The sequence below is a fragment of the Zootermopsis nevadensis genome, unplaced genomic scaffold (genome assembly GCF_977971745.1).
Source record: "Zootermopsis nevadensis isolate Lab colony 2312 unplaced genomic scaffold, Znev_1.0 Znev_ptg000022l, whole genome shotgun sequence".
Taxonomy (NCBI): domain Eukaryota; kingdom Metazoa; phylum Arthropoda; class Insecta; order Blattodea; family Termopsidae; genus Zootermopsis; species Zootermopsis nevadensis.
In genome coordinates this window covers 4,563,611-4,589,235 of record NW_028259154.1, presented here as the reverse complement: position 1 = coordinate 4,589,235, position 25,625 = coordinate 4,563,611, and the positions used below count along the sequence as shown (strand labels likewise).

Sequence of the window (25,625 nt, the reverse complement as noted above, 5' to 3'; positions counted from 1 at the left end):
GAGGTCCTCTGTGACGTAACCAGCAAGTAGATTAATACCCCCCTCACCCTTCCAACTAATGCAACCCTCGAGCACTTCGTGGCATTAACATGGTGATGGTACCGGAAGGTTCGTCGCCATCAAACACAAATATCCCTCAGGACTACCAACAGAACGACTTCAATTCTAAATCGCAACCGATTTCTGCAAGATTACTTTTAATATTATCCCTCTATTTACGCCTACATCCGCGATGTTTCCAAATTAGAATTCTGTAAACATTTCTTACCCTCCCCCATGCGTGCTACGTGTCCGACACTGCTCATCCTTGGCGATACTGTTACGCTAAGTTTGCCGTAAATTAAATCTGAGCGTCTGTGATGTTTCTGCAGCTCGTAAAATGAATGTCTACACAAGTTTAATGGAGCAACTGAACCAAGTTCAAGCATCGCTGATACCGAGGTCGAAGGATATAATCCTAAGCCAGCTTAATCCACTTGCAGTGCATTTTAGATTATATTTCCGAGCGGGCAGGACTCGTGTTTCGTGTCCATGATGTTCTCTCTTCGTCTAACGACGCACAGTTAAACCGCCGTGAGATTTCCATAAGTTATCAGCCTGATTAACTAAAATCCGAACAGCATGAACACAATCCGCACTCTCGTCATCATCGGTCACGTGCTTTGTGCACGTACAGAAGGGGACATAAACACGGATCTCGCGCTGCTTGGGACTGAACCCGGGTATCGGAGGTAAAACGCCGACTGCAATTAGTACCTACACCATCAGTCAGCGCGATCAACAATGGCGACGCATCTGTCACATCTCAACAACTCCACAAAGTAGCCTCTTCCATGAAAACCCGACTGTCGCTCAGCTGGTAAAGAAGATCGTCTTTTGTAGAGCCAACGAATACACAGCAACAAAAGACGATGGGGAATGGAGGAAACTGCGTAATGACGAGCTTAAAAATCTCTACTCCTCCCCTAATATTGTCAGGGTGATTAAGTCGAGAAGAATGAGATGGGCGGGGCATGTAGCGCGCATGGATGGGACAAGAGGTGTGCACCGGGTGTTGGTTGGGAAGTGTGAGGGGAAGAGACCTCTGGGGAGACCTAGACGTAGATGGGAGGATAATCTCAGGCGGGATCTATGGCAGATAGGAGCTGAAGGAGACTGGATTTTGTTGGCCCAGGACAGGGTCCGGTGGAGGGCTTTGGTTAATTCGGTGATGAACCTTCGGGTTCCGTAAGCCATCTGGTTGGTTGGGTCCACTATTTGGGAAGCCTGAGGGGAAGAGACCTCTGGAGAGACCTAGACGTAGATGGGAGGATAATCTCAGGCGGGATCTACGGGAGATAGGAGTTGAAGGAGACTGGATTTTGTTGGCCCTGGACAGGGTCCGGTGGAGGGCTTTGGTTAATTCGGTGATGAACCTTCGGGTTCCGTAAGCCATCTGGTTGGTTGGGTCCACTATTTGGGAAGCCTGAGGGGAAGAGACCTCTGGGGAGACCTAGACGTAGATGGGAGGATAATCTCAGGCGGGATCTACGGGAGATAGGAGTTGAAGGAGACTGGATTTTGTTGGCCCTGGACAGGGTCCGGTGGAGGGCTTTGGTTAATTCGGTGATGAACCTTCGGGTTCCGTAAGCCATTTATTTAGTTTGTTAGTAAGTATAAAGCAGCCGGCTACTTGTCCATATACTTAGCTACTAAAACCTGGTCCACATCTTGAACCGTGTCCACTTTAATAACATCCCTTGCGGAGCCTTTCCTCCAGATTTTCGGAATAAACCCTTTACATTTTTCATCTATACTATTCCTGATACAAGCCCTCTCAATCTCATTCTTGATTTAAACAGCTTAAGAATACGATATGAGACTCTCACAGCGGCGAGTATGAACGTGGACAAAATACATGCATCTTCAGCGTAATAATATCTGATAACGCAATATTCGTGAGCCTTCTGTTGCTTTAAGTGACCTTCCTCCGTCTCGATTTCTACCTTCAAAGTACTTTTCCGTCACCGGAACAGTCTACCTACATTCAAAAAGTATGCCTTCAGACCGGAACTCGAAATTACGAGAATAATTCACAGATGTATCAGTGTCAACAACGAAACACCAGACTTTAACAAAGTTTATGCATCTCTGGCGGAAAGGAATTAGCCTCAAAACAGGAGTCGCTTCGTTGAAACGTTCGTCTTCAAGCAAGTGATACGATAACAATTTGAGGAGAGTCCATAAATATCACGACATATTTTTGGAAGAAAAAAAAATTCAAAACGAATTCTTAATTTTGAATGCAGGCCTGCGTTATCACTTTGTATGTTACTTACTGTTATTAACGCTGCTTTCAAGTTTCAAACTTCGCCTAGAAATCCTGTCTCAAAATGCCATCGTAACCGGCTCACCGACTGAACAGGTCAACGCGGGACGAACTCGAAAGAAATTACGTACGTTTCTCGATGCGTTCTGTGAATCCGCTTTAGACGAACTTAATTTTATACGGAATTAACGGCGATACGACTTTTAAAAGTCAGAGCAAATAAAATAAACGCGATTATATTTTATCTATAACAATCTGTGGAAAACCAGTGTCACAGAGTATAATCGCGGAGTTGAGCATTGACGTCGAACAAAGCAAAGTCAGACTAAAACAATGTCAGGCTAACTCTTCCCATAACACCGCGTAACTTTTCTAGAACGTTCATTTGTCATCCATTGTTACAAACGTTACTCGATTTTAACTTTCAAACTTACGTTTTGTTTCCGTAAGACTGTCCAAGGGCAATATCATAAGTAACACGACACACACTAACACGGATATTTAAACTCTTGCACATTCTCAAACAAACAAACAAAGTCGATTATACAAATACAAAACTCAACAGTCTTTAGGTCTTTGAAAGGCAGTGATGTTTTTCGTAAGCTGCCACAAGCCTGTTTGGCGTACAAAAAAAATTACCCTCCTTCGGTAAATAATTTCCCACGTTTATTTTCAACCCTAAAATATAATCCGCGTTGTAAAAACCCGCGTTGGAGGAGAGCGAGTCTCCACAGCACTATCGTTACGTGTTTCGGCATATCCAAACTAATTCGTTTGTTAACCAAACTACGCCTTCAGAACTGTGTCTTTAAGATAAGGTTTAGATCTAACAGGAGGCTCGTAAACTTGACAAAATCATAATTCCCCACTTGTTGAACTGCCATCTCCAGTTCATAAACGTCGGCTTTGGAAGGAAACTGAACGAGGCAGAGTCTAGAAGTAAGTCGAAGACACTGTCCGATTCCTCTGACGGGAAGGAGACACAATTCTGTTCCTATAAACATTATATCATCTTAGCTATTTTGCTCAATTTCCTTCAACCACCGATGCCATTTTACCTGGTTTTCTTCCAACTCCCCACTTCAGCGTATCTTCTCACACAATCGTGATCGCTGCTTCTCCGCGTGTTCACTTTGTTGTACGTTTCATTATTGTTCAAAATGTTATTGTTGTCAGTAGAACGTTTATCGCTTGTGTCTGTGATTTCCACTGCAGGTGGCAACATTGTAGACGTCACGAAACACTCCACTCCACGCAAGTATAAACACTTAAGAAAGTACGTAAATTACACTGCAAATCACAAAAACACAGAAGCTAGTTTGACGAAACAAGATTCATGTTTAATTTACACGACAGAACTGTAAAATGTCGGTAGTTAATTCATGATTTTTCTTTCGATAAGCAGCGCCAACAATGAACCACTACCGAATGACGAACTACGACACGCCGAGAAAGAAACATTATTTGTTTACCTTGTTATTAATAATAGCATTACGAGCGACTTATACCCCGTGTTTATTTACAGTACAAAGTGTCTCTGTGACCTTCGCAGGCCGCTCGGATCCCTGACACAACGCACGACACAGGTGGGACGGAGCGAGCGAGCACCTGGTCTGACCCACGGGCCGTGTGCAACACCCACACGGTTGCCAACTGAACTGACAGCGACGCGGCTGGCTTCAGCGACTTCAACCCAGTTCCTGTCCCAGCGCTGCCGTCCGTCCGTCTGGTCCATGCGACGCACAGCGTCGGGATGCTGCAGGGGGGGGGGGGGGGGGGGGGGGAAGGCTCTACGATGACACACCACGCAAACTCTCGGGCATGCGCAATGGCGGTTTCAGCAGTCCTTCTTTTGTTATGCATAAATAAATAAATAAACTGTCCGCGACTGTCTCTTGGGACCGCGGAAAAACCTACGTGGTCCTCTGTAAACCAATTTGAAGGGACGCACGATTCAATTTTTAAAGCGCATTGCACTTATTTCAAAACAAAGGACGTCTGTACATGGGATTTCTTGTTGGTTCGCAAATACGTCCCGTCAGAAGCCACGAGGCGGGTTAAACTTTTCGTGGTGGATGACAAAATTAAAACAGTTTAATTCACGAAGCAACTTCGTGGACATGAGCTTTGCCGACTACACTGTTTTTGTTAGCAAGTGCATGAACATAAAAAAGAAACCCTACTTCAAACCACTGCACATAAATTCTTGGAATTTCGAATGCAGACTTCGACTCGGAAACTGAAAGTTCCGGTCACACATTGCATCTGTTCTTCCTGATCTGTATTTTTCCATCAGACATATTAATTCGCTTATAATGGAGTTCCAAGGCACGGAACAGATAATCCAAAAGGTTTTGTGGCCAGAAGATCTTGGGAAGAACCGCCATGTGTTGTCGCATGCCCGCAAGACTGTTACATGTCGGTAATAACGGAGTGAGGATGACGTGGAAGCAGTCGTCGCGGCCTACTTTAAACTTACTAGCCCAGTGCACGGTCGAAGGACTCTGGGCTAATAGGAGAAGCTCTGCAAACTCATTCCGCGACTTCAGGACACCTGTCCTCCCAATGCGAGGCAGGGTTCTAACCTAACCTCTACACCGTTTTGCGTCCAAACGCAGAACACATTTCGAATCGACAGAACCATGGCAAGACGCATGTGAGAAACGTGAAATGCATACAAAGTTATAGCCGGAAACCTGAAGGAAAGATACCACTTCGGAGACCTAGACGTAGATGGGGGGGGGGGGGGGTCCGCAGTGACTGCGAGGTCTGAGGCGTGGGCCTTGTGCCGCTTGGTCGCTGGGACCGTGGGTTCGAATCCCACTCAAGCCATGGATGTTTGTCCGCGTTTTTCTGTCCTGCGTACAGTTAGAGGCCTTGTGACGGGCCGATCCCTCATCCAAGGAGTCCTACCGAGTGTCTATAGATCGAGCCAACGAAAATTTGGGACCCGCTGTGTTCAGGCACTTGAAGAACGGGTAGGTGGAACGATTAAACAGGTTCTTAAGTAATTTTTAGTTAGAGACGCAGAATTCCGCTCAGAGACACAGATATCTTGACTATCTGAGCGACTGCCAGCTTCTCAAGACAGACTCTCTCTTTCTGTAAGGGACCAAATTTCACCGATACGCTACATCACAGCCTAGAGACTGACTACCCTGAGGTTCTTCATCCATTTTCTCCTTTTTTTTAAAATCCTTTACAACTGATTATGGTACTCACTAATATTTCTACCAACCCAAGGTCTAGGCCGGGCCACGGGCCTATAGTGTGCTATAAAGGCGTCATTAAATGAACCGAGAATAACGAATACAAATTCACACCCATACAAAATTACGCTATAATTCTTTGTACGTGAATGTACTTTTCAGTCAGATCTGAAGCGAGCGTTAACAAGCACTCCTCCAATTTAATCCGCTCTTAAATCCTCCGAGACTGAAATTCTGATTTGTCGCCATTTTTTCCATATTTTTTATATATATATTCGCCTCTAGGCCTCCTCAAAGTCAATGTCACTATGACAACCACACTCTGTCCCCGTCACTGACCGTAATCGGTGGAGCAATGGCGTAATTTATAAGCCCGCATACACAATACAGTGATGGACAATTACACGAATAATGAGCAGTATTGGTGTGTTTAACGGCGCTGCGAGCTGCTCACACAGCACGGCGTGGCTCTGAGTAATGAACAATGAAATGGTGGATATTACCCTGAAGTGGACCGCTTCACAACACCTGCATGCAGTGCAGTACCGACGTAAACAAAGCCTCGGGACGAGCTTCTAACGGGATGTGTAAGCGAGCCTCTTGGAAAGCGGCAACTTCCAAGACCACAAAGGAAAGGGATAACTTCAGAAGGTTTTGGGGTAGTCGGAAGTGGCCCAGAAGCTTTCAAAGCTGATGCAGCAAGAGGGTGGGTGAGTCAAGTCTGCAGCCGTGCAAGTCTGTCCACCCCTGGCGCTGGCATTGACTGACAAACTGCCCTCGGCTTCTCCTCCACGATGACCTCGGGACTGACCCTTCACCTAAGGTCATCGATGTGTGTGCATGAAAGCGGAAGGATGATGGCAGGGGTGGGTTTGGGGGGACAGTTCAAGTCTACAACAGAGGTCACTGCTGTTTTCAATGTAACATTTCTTAAAACATTAACCAACTCCGGAAAGCGAAAGGATTGACTTGTGTCCAACGTAAAGTTGGAACAATAAATCACCACTGTCAGAAACGTTTTCAGATTCACGATGAACTTGCTAGGCAGTCAGGAACACGTTGATCGATGCAGACAAACAATGATCATATCTTCACACGATAACAACGAAGAAACACGGTCTCCTGACGTAAATAATAAGGGAGAATGAGTAACCTATCCATACTTCACTCAATGTAAAGAAACTTTACTCTTGTGCTGTATTAACACTTCAATCGATAACAGCTTCCTGGATGAACCATCAAAGAAGTCTTCGTTCCTGTGTTCAGTGACACGGAGCCACTTTGTTGTGCACGACGGAGTCAGACGCCACAGATAACAAGTTTGCACAGGGTAGTTCGGTATTTGGCTTTCCTGTGCAAAATTATTGGAAAAACGAGCAATAAATACAAAGTTCCCGATACTCGGTAAACCCGAATGTAAGAGAAGGATTACGAGAGGGAAAGATAATATTAAAATGTATGTTAAAACAGGTTGCGAGAATGTGGACTGGAAGAATTTTGTTCAGGAAAGAGTCCAACACCGGATTCTTCAATAAAAATTTTCTTGGATATTATACATCGTCTAGTAAATATAAAACGTAAAAACGACGTTTCGGAGATGGGACTCTATCTCCGTCTTCAGGTTCCTCCGGAGATAGGGATTAGCTCTATCTAGTGGGCCCAACTGTGTAGGAACCTGAAGACGGAGATAGAGTCCCATCTCCGAAACGTCGTTTTACGTTTTATATGGTCCGGAGATAGGGATTAGCTCTATCTAGTGGGCCCAACTGTGTAGGAACCTGAAGACGGAGATAGAGTCCCATCTCCAAAACGTCGTTTTACGTTTTATATGGTCCGGAGATAGGGATTAGCTCTATCTAGTGGGCCCAACTGTGTAGGAACCTGAAGACGGAGATAGAGTCCCATCTCCGAAACGTCGTTTTACGTTTTATATGGTCCGGAGATAGGGATTAGCTCTATCTAGTGGGCCCAACTGTGTAGGAACCTGAAGACGGAGATAGAGTCCCATCTCCGAAACGTCGTTTTTACGTTTTATATTTACTAGACGATGGATAATATCCAAGAAAATTTTTATTCAATTGACTCTTCACCATCGTCAAGAAGTTTTAGACCGGATTCTTGTTAACTCAGTTCGGATTCTGTAAAACGTTTTGATTTATTAAATCCTTGAAGATTGTGCACCACGGAATCAGTTATTACAAACCAAATTTTTACACTAACAACAGACTTTGTAACCCTTGAAACTACTGCTATGAGTTTCGAGTCTACAAGAAAGTAGCAGCTAAGCGACGACCAGCGGTAGAAAAATGTTAACAGGGCAGGTTAGCAAAATGAAAATTCCTCGTATCAAAATCGGACGTCGAACGTGGATGATCAATTAATAAAAATGATTTATTTTACGTAAACTAAAACACTGTTCTCCATACGCCCTCAATTAACGTCACGTTTTCACAAATCACGTCACGTCACGTTTTCACGAAAATGAAGATGGATGGTTTGTGGCATGTTACACCTTGAAGTTTGGTAGATATTGACCGACGGTCCTGAAGACCTTACTGCCTCCACCGTCACCCTAATGAAGAAGGCAGTACGATCCTCTGAAACATCGGTCAATATCTACCAAACTTCACGGTGGAACATCTTGTAAATCAGTCGTCTTCGAGTTACGTACTTGAACCAATGTTCCAATATGGTGTACTATTAATATAGTAAGAACCAAGACTTTCACGGCGAATGAATTCTTTAAAATTCTCTCGAATGATCAGCCGTGGCAATGAGTTAAAAACGGACGTTTCGGAGACCGTGGTAGCCCGAGACACTTCTGTAACAGTCTACCAACAGTTTCAGACAGCTGTACTTCTCGGTAATAAACTGGGGGTACCGTACTCCGAACAGGGGCACACAAGGCTCGTGCAGTGACTACTGAAACGCGGGTGCAGTCAGCGGTTAATGCCCTGGCTGTCTTGACGTTAATGAATGATGCAATTAGTAAGGCCGATTAGTCGAAGTGTGTTACCAATTAACCATGCGACGGTCGGGCACACTATTGCCCAATGCGTCATTAAAATTCGCGAGACGTACGCCAGCCGCGTTGTTTGGACACCGGAATCCGTCATCAATGCGTGCAAACACATTCATTGTATCCTGAAGCCAGGTCACACAGTGGTCTTCGTGGCGAAACACTCATGATCCGGATTTGGCGCACTCTAACTGTACAGCCCGATTTTCGAAAGAAGTTACTTCTACCACAGCAATTTTTTTTTCAATTGAATAAAAATTTTCTTGGATATTATCCATCGTCTAGTAAATATAAAACGTAAAACGACGTTTCGGAGATGTGACTCTATCTCCGGAGATAGGGATTAGCTCTATCTAGTGGGCCCAACTGTGTAGGAACCTGAAGACGGAGATAGAGTCCCATCTCCGAAACGTCGTTTTACGTTTTATATTTACTAGACGATGGATAATATCCAAGAAAATTTTTATTCAATTGACTCTTCACCATCGTCAAGAAGTTTTAAATTTTTTTTTCAATAATTCTTCCAGAAATAATCTGTCAAGGTCAACAAACTACTGACGATAATCAATGTGCAGTTATACATAATCGATAAAATATATCGATCATATTCTTCGTAGTGATGGGGGGGGGGGGTGTAAAATGGGACTGTACATCAGTAATTTACAGATTTCAAAGGAACCTTCAATTCAGTCTTAAGTATTATATAACATTCCCAATAAACCACGAAAAAAAAATGTGTGGAGTTTACCTTCTAAGCACTTCGGGGGTCTGCCTAGATTAGTCAAAATAGTCATAGAACGTTGGGGTCTTGAGACCTGTATCAAGAATCCTCAAACTCTACAGGGGTCATCAAACTCGAACAGCGCTCCACTTCAGACTTAATTCCGGGCACAGACAAGAATAATTTCAACATACTCCTGCCGTATTACAAGTAATGAATTGGTAAGGATGTGGAAGGTGACGTCGTGGTACAATCCATTAAGCGGGCTGGAGAGACTGAGGAAGAACATGGAAAAATTCAGTGACTGAACAGAAACTGAATACAGGATCTCCCGATGTCGAGAAAGGGAGTTCGGTATCGGCTTGCCGAAATTTCAACCGATTCAAAGGACCTCGTGTGTTATGTGGCAGTTACTGGCAATTTTGAAGGCTGTTAAACGCCGTGTTCATTACAAACTAAACCTGGCCATAACAGCAAAAGAGTGTGAAAGCCCTGACAGTTTATAAACTAACTTTTAATGCAATTTATGAACGAACTGTAATCGAATTCATAAACACGTCACACGCAAGGACACACGAGCGTAAGTTAATTGAATAACAAAACTGCTACAGCTTCCTGCCGCAGAACGAATTAGCATCGCGCGTTGTTCAAACCAGGGCGCACCATGAAAAGTTCGTGGCGATGACCAGAGTCACAGCTTCCCTTGAATTAGGACTGATCCATCAGTCAAACCACAACCCCCATTTTCCGGGACGAGACTTGAAAGCCTTAGTAAAATACAACGACACGTCTTTGGCACACATTCTGAATGAAATAATTATAAAACAGAAATTTACAATTTTCAGATGTCTAAAAAAGTTGTATTTTACCTGGAAGTGCACCATGTCTGTTTCATGTACTTTATTTAACGACACTCGAATGAGAAGATGATAGTGGATAACAAACTGTAAATAAACTCAAAGGAAGCGGTCGTGGCTTAATTTAAGGTACTATGACACCCAGCCTCTAATCCAATGGGTACCGTGGTTCTTTCCCGGGGGTAAAGCCGGCCGGGGCGTGACGCTGACCACTCACCCCCATCTAGTGCCGAGGTCAGGAATGAGTAGGAGCTATACCGTCTCTCCCCCCAAGCGCCTACATGGCGTACAGTGGGACAGCTTCCTATGGCATTTGCCTACAGGGAATGAGGAAATCCACAGTGCAGCAGGTATCCGGGCTGAGAACAGAACCCGAGACCTCCCGAACACGAAGCACGACGTTCGGCCTGTGTCTGTTGGTCAGCTAGGAGTATCGAACGCCACCCGAACGGGCAATGAATCAAAATGGCTCGCAGAACAAACAGGACACAGTCTCGACGTCTGCCACCAGAAGCAATTGAGAGGGCATGCGCAGAAGGATTTAATTAAGCCCTGTTTCACATCCCAGAACAAAGATTGGGGCTGCCCGCGCGTCTCGGATCTTTAAGGGCTTTGAAGTGTAAACTCACAGGAATTTCCACTCCGGCAAGTTTACACTACTGATATAGCCGTACTTCCCAGCAGTACAAGCAACCTAACCTAAACAAACGCCTTACAGGACGCTCCTTGCAGCATTGCCACCCTAACAATCATATTTCCCGTTTCTAATTCAACAGACTGAGTTATCACATAGAATGATTTCTCCGGTCAGATTATCACGGAAGAAATTTATAGTTTACAAAAGTGGTATATTTACGACAGTAATAATAATATTATTAACAGTACGGTGATTAGACTCCGGGCTGGACGGCCCGGATTAGATTCACGACAAAGGCAGAAATCCTTCACAAGGTCGGCCGACCTAGTCCCGTTTCCAACAGGCATAAGATATTTTTTCTCCAAGGTTATAGCGGCCGGATCATGAAGCTGACTATCCACAACCATCTTTGTCTATATCGAGAATGTATGGAGCTATTCCTCCACTCCCCTCCCCCCAAAGTCCGAGTCTTCATGGCGGCGTGTTTGTTAACTGACGACAGTAAAAAAAATTGCCTTCATTTTACATCACAGGTCACTAGAATTGGCCTCGGTCAACGTATAGGAAGCGATTGAGTGCGGCTACACTAGACAGCGAAGCTGTGCAGTGAGTGCTGAGCACGGTCAGCGTCCAGACCACAGGTTCGTGCTGAAAATTAGTTTCTGTAAGAGGTTATGTCCAGTGCAATCAATGTTCCAGCTTGGACAAGCTCCAGGGCAGGTCTGCCTGCCCTTGCTGTGGTAATCTTGGTCCGTAGCCAGGAACGCGAAGTGACTGATACTCCAAAGGCCGAGAAACTTGACGGACATAGCCACTTCATGAACACTTGCAGTTCAGAATGTGAGTCCCTACTGCAAACAGTAGCCTACAGAGGGATCTGCCCCACGAGATCGTGAGTTTCGCTTACATCATCAGGATTAATTTGGTTTTGCTACACATCACGTACGTTTAGCACTGTGTCCTCATGACGACACGTGACTGACCACACCGCTACGTAGCGTCATCTAACAGGTGTTTCACAAACTGTTTCCCATATTCTCTGTCCCTGGATATCCTGAGATATCGCACAATTCTTGGTCATCGCTACGACTTTACTTTGTCGATAAACACAAAAGGACCAGTTTCAGACAGCAGAGTGGCACATCGCGGGTCAGTGAGAACGGGAATTCTGTTGTCAACTGCCCCCCCCCCCTTCCGCAGTTTCGTATATAACGGGGGCCCAGAAGTTATTTCCCTGGATTTAAAGCAGTCGGAGAGAAAATTACTTCAACAACGCGCAGCCTGACAAGAAAGTGTCGATTAAGCCAATGGATTCATAAAAACATTTTGGGGCATACAAAGTGTTAGTGTGTCTTGGTAATCTGTAAATTTGTTTTATGTTCTTTCCGACATAAAAACCAACAAAATAAAAATAAACTTCCCTGTTAAGAGGACGAGTCACGTGAAAAACCTGACAAACGCAAAGAAACAAAAGATAAACGACCATGTGAGCGATGGATCGCGCAACGAGGGCTGCAAGCCATCAGGAGAGCAGTGCAAAGATGGCTGTTCCCTTCGTAGCACGCAGGACCCCAATGCCTTGTGTTTTGTCTTCCAAGTGCTCATTTCACCATAACAATTCTGTGTATTTGTGTTTCGCCGTCCTAGACGTCTCCTTCGTCCCATCCCGGTCTTCAGTGCCCCCACAATAGGCTACTGTGTTGACTGAATAAATCATTAGGTTCCTCGTAGCGTAAAACGGAAACATTACAACTCGTCTATTTCTACCAGAAGGCATTTCGTGTTCAGACATTCGCTGTTTTGTGCGGACCGAATGCAATCCACTTAAAAAGAGTGTTTTCCTGGTAAATTAAATCTGCGTCCTTCCGGTGTCAGGGGTTTAATTGCGTGTTCCAGCGCCATGCATGTGTGTCCTTGACAGGTACAGATGGGCAAGTGCGACCCCCGTTGTCAGATGCACTGACTATTGTCTCCCGATAATTATCCTGGACATTCAGTCCAAGCTGAGCCTGCCGGTTAACAAGCTGTCGCGTGCGTGTGTCCTGTTCTTACGTCGCAAGGCTTCGTATCACCAGCACGCCGTCGGAAATCGACTTCGTGTCAGTAATAACAACATGGCGAACAACACGTGCTACCTCAAAAGGAGACTGATCTCACACGAGAATGGTCCAGCTTGTCAGGTCGAAATCTTACCTGAAATTCTGTACGTTTACGAGGCCCATCTAGTAACAACTGGACACAAAATTTCTGCCTACCGATACGCGGTGCAAATCTGCGAAAGAATGTAGGGTTTGAGGTTTAGAAGGCGGTGAATCCGAAGATGGCTGTCTTCTGGGTTGTAGCGCCGTGTAGTCTGGTAGAAGTTTACGGACGTTTCTGAAGTCTACACGCAGTACACGGCGTTACAACCAAGAAGACAGCCATATTTAGACCAAACCATGTTCCTACTGGTTTGATCTATGTTCAGCGAAAAACAGGATTAGTCTAGCCTTAAGACGGTGGTTACAGAAACGGAGAGCAGAAACTTAGAATTAAGAAGAGATTTAAATAAACTGTCTGAGGAGGACAAACTGTGGCAATTTCAAATCGCAGCTTCTTTTGGTCCGAATTGATCCAAACGGTAACATCCCATTCACAACCATTATTCCTTCATCTTAATGATACCCCAGGGTACCTCCCGGATCTTTTCAAGACTCACGAGTTCCTCCCCCACGGGTCAAAAATTCTTCAAGAAAATTTTACCTCCCCAAAGCAGCCACATTTTCAGTTCGGCAAGGTCTCCTCAGCTGCACTGTCGTAAGAAATTCTAGGTGACCTGTAAAATTCTGAAGACCTTCGTTTGCTTGTTTCTTAAATTTCTCAGTAACATCATTTTTTTTGGTCCAAATATTTTCCGCGGAACTTCAAAGTAAAGATGCCACGTTCCAGAAACAGACAGAATTACTGATAATTCGGACTGAGTAACAATTGTAACCTCGGGATAATACGCGTATTACCGTAGCAGCACAATGCAGTTCCTTTGTGGTGAGACCGCCAACAAGGCGCTGGGAGGGGGGGGGGCAGAGCCCTATACAACACGTGCTGTAAATTTCTGGGGAAAATCTGTTCAAGCGGGCATATGCGGGTTGTTATGAACATGGACATGCACAATTTGCAACCTCCCCTTGTACACTACCCCTCAGAAATATAAGCACGACAGGGCAATCCAATCTGTGAAGTCCAAACAGGGCCACAAAAGTTCTCGCCGTCAGGGACTCTCATCCGCGCAATTTATTTCTGTCAAACTTGGGGTGTGGACAGATTCTAATTCCCGCAATGAACTTTTACTGATTTAAAAGTATGTGTCCATGTCTTACATAAAATATACGTCGATTATAAAAACAAATGATTTGAACGAGTTAAAAGAAGTCCCATATATTTTCGTAATCTGCATTTATAACATACACGTTATATTTTATAGGAACTGTTGCATGGGCAAGGCAAAATTATTTTAATTTGTACTTAATTACTACTAAAATTAAATCAAGGAAGATAAAATGGCCGGAGGCACGTCACACAACACATAGATCAAATATGAAATGTTGACTAATTACTCGCACTAATGGTAGAGACTTGTGGCGGGCTCCTGTGAAAAGAACGGTAAACCTTCCTCTTACTAACAGGTCGTGCAGGAATTATACGACTGATAAACGTAATTCTAGAGGAAGTATTTCCTTACTACCAACGAAACTGAAAAAATTAAATTGTTATGACGGGGGGGGGGGGGGGGGGGGGGTCGGTCAAACCTCAGAGGTTGGCTTTGATAAACTGAAATGTTACTCAGGCATATGTAAGGAGAACTTAATAATTGGAGTTATGCCACTGGTTTCAGATTACACAGCTCTTGGACACGATCTTACTGACCTCGTTTAATCGTATCCCGGCATCTTCTAGGTGCCTTTTCTGAAAAGAAAAATCTATCAAATCGTTCAATTAATTCACGTTCTACGACAGACACCAACTTCGCGCGTCCTCATCCGAACGCCGTTCAACATTCACAGACCGGAAATAATAAATCCAAACAGAAGGCCCAGCTCTGACGTCTGAAACCGGATGGGCCATGAGAGTACAGATGGCACCGTAATTCCAATCACTCCTTATTTCCCTTTGTCCTGTGTGGATTTTGTCTACCTTCGATCTAATTCGGAAAAAAAAATTAAGATACTAAATTTTCCTAGACGTTTGACAACGTTCGACGGCAGAACGAAGTGGAAGATGGACTTCTCGTCTAGATCCACATTTGCTGGACGTCAACTACGTGAAATCGAGTCTTATCGACGTATGTATTTTTAATAAATATCTTTCACTCACACAAATATTCATTTGAACTGTACATCTGTGTGCTATTCGCCTTTACAGCCTCACACTCACAACAGGTTGGCGTGAGAAGAGGATTTCACTTTGCCAACAAAGTACCTACCACCTCTCACAACACCGTGAGACAAAAAGATATGACGCTGATGGGTAAATTAGTTAGGGGCACACACTTCTTATCCTGCGACAAGTATTATAATGTTTAATCTTTGATTTTTCCGTAATATTTCCCCACTCCTAAAGGCCACTACTCAATCTTCGCAGAAGTGATTAAGGGGATGGTCATTATAAAACAATGTCCCCCCTGTGAGAGGGTTGACAGACGAACATCTCCCTAATTAACAAGGAGACAGAGAGAGCTCGGACAGACATGTACGTAGTAGCATTGTGTAAATATGTAGAGCAACCGAATTCCTCACGCGGTCGTACAAACACTGGAACTGATGCAGAAGGGAGAAAATGAACTGACCGAGGTCAATAACGGCTCCGCAGGCCGGAAGAATGAGAATATGGCACAGCATCCCTGTGCTCAAATATCTGCCACGAATACACACAAGAGGAAAGATTTTTTATTTCGCGACTTAAGCGGTGAGATTCGAGCTTCCGTACCCATGAGGATCCGGCCACCGAGACTAAGGAAATGTACTGACGATACCTCAACCCCAGCTTTCCTCAACGCAGTCACACATTTCACTGACTGAAACAGTGGTCGCCGAAGAAAGCAGAATTACGACGGGCCAGCCAGTACTCTGGACCACAAGGTGCGGAATAAAAACAAACCTTCTTGTGGCCCTCACAACCTAACAAGTTGTTAACACCGGGGGGGGCAACGATGAAGGTTCGCATAAATTTGAAGGTAGGAATTTTTAACCGAAAGAATGCTTTGTTTAGTGGACACCTTCAGATGCTGTTGAAACTTGGCCAAAGCAATCTTAAGAAAACATTTGAGTTTCGGTTGTTTGACAAGGCCGAAATATGTTTACTACGTCGTCAGACCGAAGAGTGTTTTAGTCACGAGGTGGCTGTGTGTAGAACTCACAAGGCGATGACTCGATCCACAAACCCCTTCAGCGGAAACTGTACTGCAGTCAGCACCTGATAAAGTCCAGAAATTCCACACCCTTCACGGTAGCCGACGTCCCATTACCTCGGAACGGTTAACGGGTTGCCAGAGAGAATTCCAGAATATTCCTTAAGGAGTTTCACGTGTTCAATTCCTGAACTGTCCCGCGACTTTTCCATTTGAGTTCACTTTCTATAGCAGATGTCAGAACATATTCGTAATAAAATTATATTTCGCATCCTTCTTTTTCGACAGATTTATACGTCGCCCCCTGTAAATTACAAGGTTCTCCCAGACGCCCGTCACCCAAAAAAAAAAAAAAAAAAAGTTGGCAATTCCTCCAAATGAACTTGCACCTTTGCTCGCCTCGCAAGCGTTGGCCTTGGGCTGGGTTACCGAAGGCAAGAACAAAAGTAATTCAATCATGACTATCAATAGTTCCACGTTGTTCCCAGACACATTTTTCAAGCATTACATCTCTGTTGCTGACTTTGGTTTCATGTACATTTTACTTCTAAACGAATGTGTAAGAGACTTTCTGTAGCATTTATTACAGCATTCATAATTCCCTCTAACAGATTTTCACTCGAAATACAAACGCCAGTGAGAATTTCTACCCACTAACAAAGCTGGACCTACTTAAAGCTACAACTTATAATAAACCTAGAATTACTCGGACAATCTAAATGTTGCCAACCGTCCAAGCTTGAACGGTCCGGAGCACACGAAGAAAACTGCGGTAGTAACCTGAAAGAGTTTTATTTATTTATTTAGTGTTCTGTCTGACGACAGGTCCATATGAACAGGATCCTTACATCCTTTTCTCGGACTGGGACCTGTTCATATACGTTCTTGGCAGACGATCCAGAAGTGGTTTGCCATTGCCTTCTTCTGTGTGTGAATGGAGTAATTGTTGGGATGCCACGGAGGAAAACTCCGTGTTGCCTAGACCACGGCCTTGCCCAACACAAGTTATAAATTCGGGCACCGCCGGGAATCGAACCCGAGACCCCAGGATTACAAGGCTAGCGTTCTAACCGCTAGACCACCTCATCTTATCATTATTTAGTGTTCTGTCTGACGACAGGTCCATATGAACAGGATCCTTCCATCTTTTTCTCGGACTGGGACCTGTTCATATACGTTCTTGGCAGATGATCCAGAAGTGGTTTGCCATTGCCTTCTTCTGTGTGTGTTGGGATGCCACGGAGGAAAACTCCGTGTTGCCTAGACCACGGCCTTGCCCAACACAAGTTATAAATTCGGGCACCGCCTGGAATCGAACCCGAGACCCCAGGATTACAAGGCCAGCGTTCTAACCGCTAGACCACAGTAAAAGTGGCACATGACTTTGGGAATCTTGCTGAATAAGATAAAAATGTTATTCACACAGCGAAATTTGTGTAACCTCGCAAATAAATAAAATGAACAACGCTAACAGAGTTTATTAACAGACACTGACAGCATACTCGGTAAAGCTTTATCAAAATATAGTCAAGGATGTCGATACAAAAACGCGTTATAGAACAGACAACAGAAGGTTGGGTTATCGAAATGAATCAGACTGCAAAGAGGAGACTCAAACCGAAATGCCTCTGAATGCGAGGTATTTGGAATGGAAAGTGGCCATCATAATCCTCAATTCCAGGACACACAATGCCATTAGTCCTGCAAAACAAAGGATAAAAAATCCACTTACCCGGACTCCCATTAGAGGAAACGTGTTCATGCGACCAGCTGGCGAGTGACACTCGCCAGGTGCAAGATCAAATGCCACGACACCAGCGCCAGGCGGATCGGAGTACTTGGACGACACAAAGGGGCTCCGGTGGAGGAGGAGGAGGGGGGGGGGGTGCCAGGTGCAGCCCTAATCTGGTTTTGTCGGATCGAGCAGGTTCAGCAAACACTGTTCTGCGGTCCGGCGGTCTGCATAACTTCGCCTCGTGAAAACGTTTGCTCGAGGAGATGGCACAGGACCGACACTCGTAATAGGAAATGCACGCAAAATTTTTGGTTGCGAGAAAAGTAATCAAGCAAACTGAACAGCGTACTTAAAACGAGGTAAATGAAGACACAAACTAAACAAATCTGTAAAGAACACAATGAAAACCGAATATGGCCGTCTTCGAGGTTGTATCGCCGTGTAATATGGTAGGTTACCAACGTTTCACAGGTCTGTGTTGCTTCCATCATCAGGGCGATAAATCAACCCATCGTCCCCGATGATGGAAGCAGCAAGGACCTCTGGAATGTTGGTAAACTTCTAACAGACTACATGAAGCGATACAATAACACAACCTAAAAGGCAGCCATCTTCGTATTCAACGCCATGACATCAAATCCTACAACGAAAACCAATTTTAACGTTAAAAATAAACACGTGGTACTCGCATTATCCTTTTAATTCCTCTGACTCGTCCACCCACTACTTCCGGGACACACATCTCTTCTGATAATCTTCTTTTGATTGGCCCTACTGTGGTTCTCGTCAATAACTGCATCAGTTTCTCGGAAGCCATCTTGATGGCATTTCGCCGTACTATTAACACGCAAGCAGTGTGCTTGAATATTCTGGGCAACTGTTTAACGACGGCAGAGGCAATTCCACTCTGATGTACTGAGTCCTTATTGAACCATGACGTTTCAGGGACTGGCTGTGTCCATGTTATTTTAAATTCCATAGGGGCGTCAGCACATCGAGTGACATGTCTATTAATCATACGTTAATGAACTGGAAAGAGCCCGTGGCCCAATACGAAAGACCTTCCACGGCATCTGACGGCAGAAACGGGGAATCCATGAGAGACCTGACATCGTACCAAGTCTCCGAGAAGACCGACCGCTCGACCGTCGGCCCCAAGTCCTGCGGGACCATCAGATGAAGAGAGTCCTTACGAGCTGCCAGGAGCTGTTAGTGAACACTGCGTGGATAGAACCGGCTCGGCCATCACGTTCTGTTCTGCGTGGTCTACTGATTGAGCAAAATCTTATCTAAACGACGTTTCGGGAGATTATTCTCCGGTGTGAAGGACACTGGTTGGCACTGATCCTGTGGGTCTAATGGCCCGGTGTACCAACACACAGCTCGTAAAGCTCCGTCTTCGATCCCGGATCCCGTCATTACCAAAGTCGCCTAAACAAGAGAGCAGAGACAACTCTCAAGACGGAAGTGGACATCAATATGTATCATGCAATGGACAGTGTGAATGTGTATACGTCCTTTAGGGACTTCCTGTATTACTACAAGGAAGTCAACCACGCCAGAAACGTTCGGAGACGCATTCAGTGCGAGAACTTCGCTAGAATTATTTTGTTCTGAGGTGTTTAGGCCTGCAGGCAAAACGGAAGCCAGGCCCAAATGCGTTTCGCGCATCAGGACGGAAGGTAAACTGTCACATCGGCGGGCTGGGGGTTTAGAACGTCATTGCTGCTAAGTAGAACGGATGGCAAGATCACCTACTCTTCGCGTAGCAGCCGCTAGCCACTGCAGGCGCTCGAGTATATTCATCATTCATACACAGTGAGCCGGAAGTGAAAATCGGTGTTCCACTACTGGCCGGTCGGTTAACGTCTGAAATGGTTCGCACACTGTGGTGCCAGGGATATCTGGCGTTCTTCGGGTATATAACAGATGAAATGGCTGTTTCGAGATCCTTCAACAGGTCTATTGGAACTCAATGGCCTTTATATTCATTTGTTGAAAATCCGATGAACGTCGCAGGTATCACACCCTGACGAGGCACACAGAACATCGCGTAAACTTTCCTTCACGAAATTGCCCCCAAATATTTCAACGTACATCGTCAATTACGAAATTTAATTGCAATATAACGAATAATTTTTGAGGTATAAAAACATATGGACTTGCGGATAGAAGAATCCTGCTATCAAAGGACAGATCATTTACAAATGAACCTTATGAAGCTTCCTGATATACATCGGATTTTGGAAGACACTTTGTGGCAGAAACGTAATGAGCCTTAAGTTAGCGAAACCTGGCAATCAAATTGTACCGATGAATGAAATAAACGGACGGGAGTGAAGAATGAGAAGGCGAGGCAAAGCTAGTGCGGACAAAGAAAGAACTTTCATTATTTCCATCATTCAAACACACAGTAAGGAAAGATGAATCAATGATCTCCAAGCCTCTGTTCTTTGTTTCCCAGAGAACAGAGACTTGCTACGAAAACTGAACGCGTTACTTGCTTCTGAAGCGTGCTGAAACACGCACGAGGTCCGCTCGCCATATTGGGATGTTCAAGTTCGCAGGGCACCGTGGGCGATCTCGAGTTGCCAAGGTGAGACTCGAGGCTACGCCACGAACAATACGACGTGCGTCTGCATAAGCGAGTCAGGGATTTCATTTCGGGGCTTTCTCATTGCAAAAGGTAATCAACATGGTTGCGTTCCGCTTTTAGCTGGTGAGGAGAAGTAGAGGACACTGTTTGTCCCTTATCGGCCATGCTGAACGCTAATCGGTCGGTCAGTCAGTCGTCGGAGGATAGAAGTAGAATTTGAGGTTCTCAGGGCGATGACGGTAAAGACTGTTGTCTGGGCTGTAGCTCTGTGTAGTCTGGTAGAAGTTTACTAGAGTTTCAGAGGTCCTTGCTGCCTATCGCCCTGATGATGGAGGCAGCAAGGACCTTTGAAACGTTGGTGAAAGGTGCTGTGTTCATCCACTTATTCAGGACATGGACGATAAAAATTACTCGTAACAAAATGTAATTTTTGAGCTGAGGTCTGTCCAAGGAAACTCTTACAACCAGCGCTGTCACCCTTCGTAACACCGTCTGTCTTCCGGTCTTACCGACTGACGGCCGCCGACACGTCTTGTAGACAAACGAGCCATGACAAGTGCCTCGTATCCTACCAGGTCGTTAATTAAATTCTTCTAGCAATGCGTCCACTTGTTTTTCCGCAAAAGAAGGGATTTGAAAAGTAGCTTTGTTCACTTCGATATTATTAGGGCAAAGGCTCTTTCTTTCATTCGGCCTTTCGACGCAATTACGCCGACTCTGAAACAATTAATTAGACTAATTAACTGTTCTCATGCTCCCGGTACTTACTGCTTTCGTAAGCCTAAGCCAGTTCCCTGCAAACTCATCTCGGACGAGAACAAACGAGAGGCTACGAAGCGAGTTTACAGCCTCACACCGAACGTCTGCTGAACGTGTTTCTTTAATTAGAAGCCCCGTTCAAACATTCATCAGACACGCAGGAAAAGAATATTACAGCGAATATGTATCCTGGAAATTTAAGGACATATTTTGTATATATATGTCACTCAGTGCGATTCTTCAGAGAGCGTGGGAAAAGTTGCATATCGGCGTCAGCCCCATCAACTATAAACTTCGTAAAAACTAAAAAGAATATAAATATAAAACGAGAGATGAATTTAGGTGTGGGAGCTGGGAATATAGAACAAGAATTACAACCCTTGAAGCTACACGCCGTTTTAAAAAAATAACCCATGGGGATTTTAGTGAAAATATATTGTTGAGAATTTATACAGAGAAACTAGGGGAGGGTTGCTTGGTCGGAAGGGGTGTCCAAAAGCAGGAATGACGTACTGCTTCGTTCCGGTACAGTGGCACTTTACATTCCCACGTGCAATAAAAACATCTACAGTTAGGGCTCTTTCAAGACGACTGCCTTCTGCGATGTTGCGCCGTGTAGGCATACACGTTCGCCGAGGTACCTGCTGCTTCCATCGTCAGAACGACGCTTAATCGCTTTGATGATGGGGGCAGCAAGGATGACCTAACGCTGATCGAACAAGACCTCTGCTTGGGAGCAAACCAGTTCAGAGTCTCAGCGGCCTTTTCTGCAGTCCTGAGCTCAACCCCGGGAGCAAGCACGTGGCTCCAGAGGCTTAGTTCCGTCGCTTTCGAAGATCAGGGACGGAGAATGGATGACGCTGTTGTCTCGTAGACGTTTTGCGGGGGAGGGGGGGGGGGAATGAAAATTTCAAGAACGAAAATCTACGTAGCATATTCAAAATGCTCCTTTCAAGCAGACCTTCCCTTACTCCATCCATTCCCCGGAACAGAACTCCAGCCTCAGAAGGAAAGTACCCCGGGGAAGATGGCGGTACAGAGCAGCTGTGAAGAGGTCACTGAGTTCAACATGAACTTTCTCTGAAGACGGTGATTAATCTTCGGCCTCCACAACAGCAGCAAATGTCTTGGACAACAACCATTAACTGATTAAGTACGACGCCACGCCGCTGAGTTGTATAACTTGCCACTTAGTCACTTATAAAAGCAGCTTTGATTATCTACACGGCTTGGAACTACGTACTTCGGAAATTTCTTTACCAGAGTCGCAATTTGTGAAATAATTATTACAAACTGCGGAACGAGAAAGTGGATAAACACGAAGAGGGTTTTATAAACCCTTCCTTCGTCCTATCCTCCTCTTGTTCACGGATTCCGTCTGTCCTGACTTCAAAACAGTCTTCGTCGGTTAGAATTAAAAATAACTTTCTGTGTCGTCTGTCTGTGAATGCAAACTGTCTTAACTTCTACAGATGTGTTTCGTTGAATTCTGTCAACCAAATATACGTGCGTGTGTGTAATTTCTGTATGTGCAGTCACGTGACAGCGCTGCCTCGGACAACCGGCCACCATTCGATTCTGGCCAGCGGCAATCCTCAAAAGGTCTCACCGTTTACCGCAGTAAACGAGCCAACGAGCAATCTCCTTCTTGAGAAGCTCACAAAAGCTCAGACAGCCAACAGATTCATCACCGTATTCACAACAGCCAGCCACAGGACCACATCCTCACGCCTGTATCTTCACTGTGTTTTCTAATACCTTACCATCTTTGCCCTGATCAACCAAGTGATCTATTTCCCTCAGGTTCTGGGACCCAAACCCTACCCATATCTCCCATCCAAGCTACATGTTCTACCCATCTAACACTCCTTCACTTGGTTACTCTACTAAGAAATTGTGAAATGTACAAATGTCGAAGCCGGTTGCATTTCTCTTTTTAGGTCCGGTTGCATTTCTCTTTTAGGTCCAGCGCTTCGTTCACAAACGTCCCCCAGAAAATGTGACCATGCTCCACACTTTTATTTACATGAATGAAGTGACTGAGGAAAGACAACAAAAACACAGGATAACCGAGACTCAAACAGAGAAGCATCTACTGTCACGCGTCGTCATAAAGGAACCAGCTTCAGAGAACTGGTGTATAAAGCATTCAGTTACTTCAACCGTGAAGCACAAGTTAGTTATTGAAAATCCCCCCCCCCTCGGCGCCACCTGCCGACGGAAGTGTCTATCAGCTGCACAGCAGGTCGACGCGTCACCACGAGCTAACCTGCTCGAAACACACGTCCCGAGGTTACAGCCATCGCTGCCGCGGCGAGTAAGCGAGCACGCGCTGCGCTCCTCTGTACACGGACACCTGTACTCACGCAACAGCGGAAATAAGCAGTGCAACAGACAGGGATGTAGCTTACTTACTTAATGAAATGTCGACCAGGTAGCAGGCCACACTTACCTGAAACAAAGGGAAAAACCTATAAATTGTGAGCAGACAATCGCACGGTAGCGTCCAAAGGTAACCACGTCACACTAGAACTTCAAAACTTTAAAATATCTAAACCAGTAATTTCTGAACAAATCCAATATCAAGTTTTTGAAGGGGGGAAAAAACACGATGAATAATCGGGTTTCTGAGATTCTAAAAATTTCTCGACCCACTTAATAATCATCACGAGTGTCACACGAAGATCCTCCGAACAGCTGAGAAAGCGTTTATTTTCGAGCGTCAGTGTGGCACAAAGACAATTAGTACGAAAACTTGTTTCTCGGTGTAATCTCTGATTTACACCAGGTTAAAAAATTAAACAACTGTGCCTCTGTCGCTTGTGTAAGCACAAGTAATGTAAAGCTGTCCTGCTATACGCCATAAAGGCGCTTGGGCGGAGGGGATTTATACAGCCACTAGCTCGTCCTGCCATCTGGATTGGTATAATTGCTTATAAACTCCTTCAAACAATCCGCCGAAAACCTGCATGCATACATATTACGTAAATAAATAAAACAAATACATACACACATACACGGGCAACATAGACGCATTACTCATGAGTGGAATTAACTCCGAGTCAGATATTCATGTTCGCCCAGGGATTTGATTCACTCGAGGCATTTCCGTCGGAGCCCGTAGCAAAGTTTGCTGTTTCTTCGCGCATTCAGAGGTTTGCGGACTGCGCGTGTTTGCCACGCGTGGTGGGATGGCATCCAGGTCACGGTTTCCGGATGAGGGTTCGCCGACTACACAGCGCACCTGCATGAACCACGTCCCAGTACTCGACAACACGTGCTCTAAAGGACACGTAAAAGAGAGGAAGGCAGGAGGAATTGAGGAAATGCGGAAATGCGGAGAGGCGGGCAGAAATAAGAGAAAGACAAGAGAAAGAAGGAAGAGATTACCTGAAAATTCCACGAAAACGCACTTTTACTTCTGAGTGTTTTAACACGGCCATCGAGACGCGCCACTGTCGAATTCGCAGAGCGAAAATTCGAGTCTGAACGTGGTTGTGTCTGGTTCACACACAGAACCTGTGATATTCCACTGCAACAAGGGGATAAGTCAGTTGCATTCCACTCCGGCGAGCATGGAAAAGTACCACAAATGATACGGGACCTCCTACCTATACTTCAACACGATCCAAAAAGGTCAAATGAACATCGGTCCGAAAATGTTCCTCCGAAAGTTAGATTGCAAACGCACGTTTCTTACTGGTCATTCAACTCGGTGCAAAATGGATCGTTCGTGGCCACCAAACATCAGCGGACTTTAATCCGAGAGACTTTCTTAGCTGAGTGGTTCCACGAGAAATTAGGTTTAAGTCATGAATGCGGACATGTGAGACACGTAAGTAAATCGTCCCTCAGAGGTGCCCTTGAAATTTCTTCCTTCTTTCTTAAATGCCCTAATCATCGACATAAATAATAAACACGTTTCCTGAACCCTTCCAGACATTCACAAGGGGACGTCTTGAAAGAGGCCATGACAGATCTTCTCATTTCACTGTTCTTAATCCACTCATTATATTAAAATTCTGCATATGCCATTAACGCACGTGCGGATGGAAGGTCAAAGACTCGGTAACCTTTATTATAAACACTTCCGATGACACATGTGGACTTGTTTGCAAACCTGCAGTTCGGCAGATATAAATATAAGCATGAGAAGAAATGAACCAACTATGACCGCGAAATATTTTGAAGGATCTATCCAACAAACCCTTAGGTTGATTTGGCAGTAACCTGTCCTTGACAACTAACCTAACCCAACCTAACCTATCTTAACCTAATCTAAAGTAACCTAACCTAAGCCAACCTAACGTAATCTATCCCAACACAAATTAGGCACTGTGTATGTGACCTTCACATATCTATGACCTCTAAATGTGTGTAATATCACTCAGATTCCTACAG

At 44.9% G+C, this 25,625-nt stretch overlaps 1 protein-coding gene across 9 annotated transcripts in view; it reads right to left on the bottom strand.

Moving 5' to 3' along the window:
• The window catches only part of LOC110835215 (Src homology 2 domain-containing protein sprint), a 335,746-nt gene that overhangs the window by 59,622 nt on the left and 250,499 nt on the right, over nt 1–25,625 (bottom strand). The window contains exon 1 of one of the 9 annotated variants that reach the window (XM_087353535.1): nt 3,367–4,031. The exons of the other annotated variants lie outside the window; for them this stretch is intronic. Within the exon in view, the coding sequence (XP_087209661.1) occupies nt 3,367–3,533 (167 nt within the window). The 5' untranslated portion in view covers nt 3,534–4,031. Of the gene's footprint in view, nt 1–3,366; nt 4,032–25,625 lie in introns of those variants that run through there. 9 annotated transcript variants of the gene reach the window in all.